At 55.9% G+C, this 4529-nt stretch overlaps 1 protein-coding gene across 1 annotated transcript in view; it reads right to left on the reverse strand.

Annotated features, from left to right (window-relative positions):
* Window positions 1-3241: 3241 nt before the first annotated feature.
* NOC2L (NOC2 like nucleolar associated transcriptional repressor) overlaps window positions 3242-4529 on the reverse strand; it is a 63920-nt gene continuing 62632 nt past the window's right edge. Inside the window, 1 exon segment of the mRNA XM_025198136.1 lies at window positions 3242-3683. Coding sequence (XP_025053921.1) covers window positions 3538-3683 — 146 coding nt within the window. The 3' untranslated portion in view covers window positions 3242-3537.

A 4529-nucleotide genomic window follows, 5' to 3' on the forward strand; every position in this document is an offset into this window, starting at 1 on the left:
TATATATATAAAAAAAACATTTTGTTTTATAAAGAAACTGCAATAGGAGAGCGTGTGCCCAGCAGGGGCGGGGGTTCTCCTGCGCATCTCCCAGCACTGCCGGGATGTGTACAGCAGACGTGTGTCTCATTGCCTGTTTGTCTGGGGAAAGGGGGTGCTCTTTTTCTACAAGCCTTGTTACAGAGGCGGGCGTAGTTGCACATTCTGGGCTGCTAAGCACCAGGAGGCCGGGCCCTGCGCGTGCCCGCGGGGGCAGGGAACTCAGGCTGGACGTGGGAAGGGTTTTTACTACTGTGAACGAGACGGTGATTCCCGGAGGTGCCCTTCTGTGACGTGTACAGTTGTGAGCAACAATCACATGTGGTACTTCTTGCTCTCTCTCTCTCTCTCTCTCTCCTTTTTGTTTAAATGTTGCACGTGCTACCGTTTGGGGTTTTTTTTTTTTTTCCTTAACAAATAGCTTGGTGGTACATTAGCTTCTTTATATTGTAAAAAGAATTGTCATTATCCATCACGTCACGATAACGGCTTTCCAGCAATCGATTTAAATAAAAAAACCACTTAATTTACCCAGGGTACATGCTTCTCCCGGGCCGGCATCTGCCGGTGCTCAGGTATGTGCAGACGTCTCCCACATGCTCAGGTTGAGGATTGCAAGCCCTGCGCGTTGGGAACATGTTTCTCTTGCATTCGACCTGGGTCCCGCCTGTACTGCGAGATGGCTGGGAGGAAGAGCCCAATCCAGGTGAATGACCAGAAAGAGCAACACTGAGAAATGGGCTGAAAGGCTCTTGCTGCTAAGGCCCCCACAGGCAGATGGGCTGGGAAGGCCCAAACTGGGGCTGTGCGGGCAGGGGTGAAGCAGGAAGTATTTGCAGAGCGAGTCAGAACTGCCTTGAAGGTAAAACTTGACAGCCACAGACAAGAGGGGTTAGTACAACTGCCATTTTCTCTTAGCAGGAAGAATTTGGTCCTGCTCCATCTCTAGAGGGGAACCTAAACTGAAATGGGACCAGTTTTCTTTTGCTTCAAAGTGAAATTCCTCTTTTGAGCTTTTTAAAAAGTAGAGGAAAAAAAGTTTGGAGTCTGCCCCCCCACTTCCCTTCTTGCCACTTAATACAACAGATCGCAGGACGGACAGACTGCCCTGCTCCCTTTTTCTCACATGCACAACTCGGGGGTACTCTGGGAGCCAAACTCCCTCTCCTATCACAACGCAGCTGCTGCAAACGACTTGCTCCCCCAGCACCATGCCTGCAGTCCAGGACACTGCTGGCATACAGCAGCACGGACTCTGCTGTCACAGGATGTGGTGAGAATGTGGCGTCCGATCGGAACATAACAAAACCTGGCCACGTGGCTGCAGGAGTCGCACCCCAGCTTTGCAAACGCTGCTCCCCATGGCTGCTGGATGGCGCATCTCTGAGCTCATCCACGTCATGGACTGCGCTCCAGTGGCTCTGCAGAAAGGCACTGCGTGTTGTCACCATCTTTGGCTGGTCAGCGTGAGCCATCTTCGGGCTGCGGAGAACAGCCCTTCCTCTGACACCCCCCAGCACCTACAAGCCCCATGGTGGGAAGGGGCGTTATTCAACTCTACTGTTGCCTTTGAAGGCAGCTCCTAGCCCTGGCAAAACACAGTGAGGTAAGGAGAAAGCTCTTGCCTGTTGTCTGACCACAAATTTGGAGTCCATAGGTCACTTAAACCATTACCAATGAAATTGAGAGAGGGAAAAAAAAAAAAGGTATGAGCCCCTTTCCCAAAACACCAGCAAGAAGCTCAGGTTTAGCTGGAAATGCCCCCAGTGCTACTGCCAGAGCAATAATGATGTCCTGGAGCAGGAGTGGAGAAACTGCACAAACCAAGGAGCAGGGAGTGTGCTTGGAGTGAGGGCGATGGCTGCTGTCCTTGCACGGGACGGAAACCGTGATACACTCTGGCTCCCACTTGGCTTTGGGGAAGCACAGCCCAAGGGGAAGCTGTATTGCCTTCATGGTGCTAAGCCACCAAGCCCTGCTCTTGGCTGCCTGGGACTGCAGCATAGGACGCAGGTAACTGGGACCTGCTACTGTGGTCACCAGAGAAGACAAGATGTGAGCAGCATCAGGACAAAGTCAAGGGGAGAGACAGGTACCTAGTATGTCTCCCATCTCCTCTCCAAGCAGAGAGCAATCACTGCCAGCCCCGAGGAGCAGGGCAGCAAGTGGCGTGAGGCTGCAGCCTTGCTCTAGAAAGGCATTTGATTAATGCCCTGCCAAGGCTCCGCTTTCCCCATCTATCTCAATGATTCCCATATTGAGCCTGCTCTGCTCCGGAGCGTAAGGAGACAGCATGCTCTGCCTCATATCACCATCCGAGGGGAAGGTAAATAAGGGCAAGTGGCCCAGCAGTGACCAACTATCAGGTGCTGATAACTCAGAGGAGATGAGGAGGGGCGCAGGCAGGGAGCAGTGATCTGTCTCACTGCTGAGTTCCTTACACAAGTAATTCCCAGAAGACTGTGAGCTTTGCTCTCACAGCAGCAAAAGCACCAAAGGCCAAAACCTCAGGTGGCCTAGTTCTGCAGCCGTGTCCTTGTGCTATGGGCTCAGCCCATGGGAAGCAACAAGGAGAAAGACTGAGCAAGCTGGAAGCAGCACACGCTGTCCACCCTTTGAGCGGGGTGGACAAGGCAGCTGGAGGCGCTGGAGCTGGGAGAGAGCCCAACTCGTGTGCTTGGGGCTGTGGCTCTGCAGGGCCGATGGCATGAAGAGCCTTTTCATCACAAACGTAACCAGCCATGACTGAACACGTGAGAAGCCCTCCTGCCGGCTCTGGTTGGGGGGGCGTTCTCCGCTTAAGACAGAGCAGAGCTGCACCAGAAGATGGGTGAGATTTCTCAGGGCCGAGCCGCCTGCCTGCATCGTTCCTGGGGGGACCTGCCCCAGAACTCCCACTCTGCACATCAGTGAGAGGCAACACCCTCAACCATTTGCAGTGGTGCATGGGGCTGGTCTGCTTTGGGTGGCAGTGGGAAACTCCAGTACCGACGTTGCAATTAGTCCTTGAGGACTTGGCAGAGCTGAGGCACTTTAGCCAGGGACTGGGGAGCCAGTGGGTGGCCCCTGGACATTGCCCAGGGGTGGGTGGCCCCGCAGACTGGAGCTTCAGTAGGGCTAGCACCCCCTCTGCCCTGCGGTTCGGTTCCTCACCGCTCTGGTGGAGCTGCAGTGAGCCTTGGCTGGCTCCGAACGTTGGATTTTAATGAGGGTGTTTTTATTACCTCTGCGGAGCTGTTTTACTGGCCCAGACCTGACCACAAATTTTATTGCGTTCTCAAAAACCATAAAACTCTGGTGGGAAAAGGGCTGAAGAGTCCAAGTGGCGTCTTCACTGCCTTGGTGAGGGAGCCCTCCCCTGCACCCCATGGCAGGGCTGCCCGCCCCATGGGGCTCTTACCGCCTCCTGGGAAATGGGTGGGAGAGGGCCGTGCCGTGGAACCAGCCAGTGACTGCCCTCTGCAGCCATGTGCCATTGTCCATGAGGTCCTGAGGCCTTCAGTCCTCGTCAGAGACGTCAAGGTCCTCCACGACATCCTCCTCGCCTTGGGCCAGCTGCTCCAGGTCGGCCCTGGTCAGCCCATGTGTGCCGCGTCTCCGCCGGCTGGTCCATTCCCCAAGCTGCAAGCTCCCCTCAGCCTCCCCTGTGGAAGGAAAGAGCAGAGAGGTGTAAATCCTGCTTTATCGGCTGGGAGCCAGGCAAGCGGAGGCGGCTCATCACTAATTAATCATGGGTGCTAATTAATTTATCAGTGCTGCTGCAGCTCTCAGACAGCAGGGGTTGGGGGGAGGGGAGGGCACACTGCCAGGTGCCCAGGGCAGCACCTGCTCTGGTGCGGAGCAGGGGGAGGAGTTCAACGCGGTGCCTGGGGGTGCAGGGGGGCCATGCTCCTGCTTGCCGTGACTCCCTAAGGCAGGAACAGCCTGCAGCCAGGCAGGGAGCACTGCTGGGCTGTTTCCAGGGAGGCTGGCAGAGATGCTGCTATGGGACTGGAGCCTGTGGAGCCTGCTGCAGGACCAGGCTGTGCCACGTGCTTTGGGCTGAGGCCCAGTGCAGCGCGTGATGACCTGCTCTCATGCTGAGCTCAAGGCTGAGCCCTGCCTTTGCTGATCGATGGTTGCGAAACCCAGTGGGACCGGAGCAGTCAGTCCAGGTGCACCCCAGCTGTGCAGTCAGGCTCCATGAGGCTCCACCAGCTTTAGCCCACGCTCCCTTGGCCCCTGGGGACAAGCAGGTTACTACAGCTACAGGGAAGCTCTCGCTGTAACTGGGCCTGGAGGAAAAGGGCTGGAAGGACAGAAAGAAAGTACTCCGGGCCTTGGCGGCAGTGTTAGCTTGTGCGTTGCAAGCGCATCTATTCCAGGCATCGATGCCAAGCCCCTGCCATCTGCCATGCTAAAGTAGCCAGGTGTCAGGGAACGCTTTCACTTTCTCCCCCATTCCCCCTGCAGCACAGGAAACCTGCCCCTCCAGGCCAGACAGCAGCTGC

This window comes from Alligator sinensis, unplaced genomic scaffold (assembly GCF_000455745.1).
Source record: "Alligator sinensis unplaced genomic scaffold, ASM45574v1 scaffold569_1, whole genome shotgun sequence".
NCBI lineage: Eukaryota > Metazoa > Chordata > Crocodylia > Alligatoridae > Alligator > Alligator sinensis.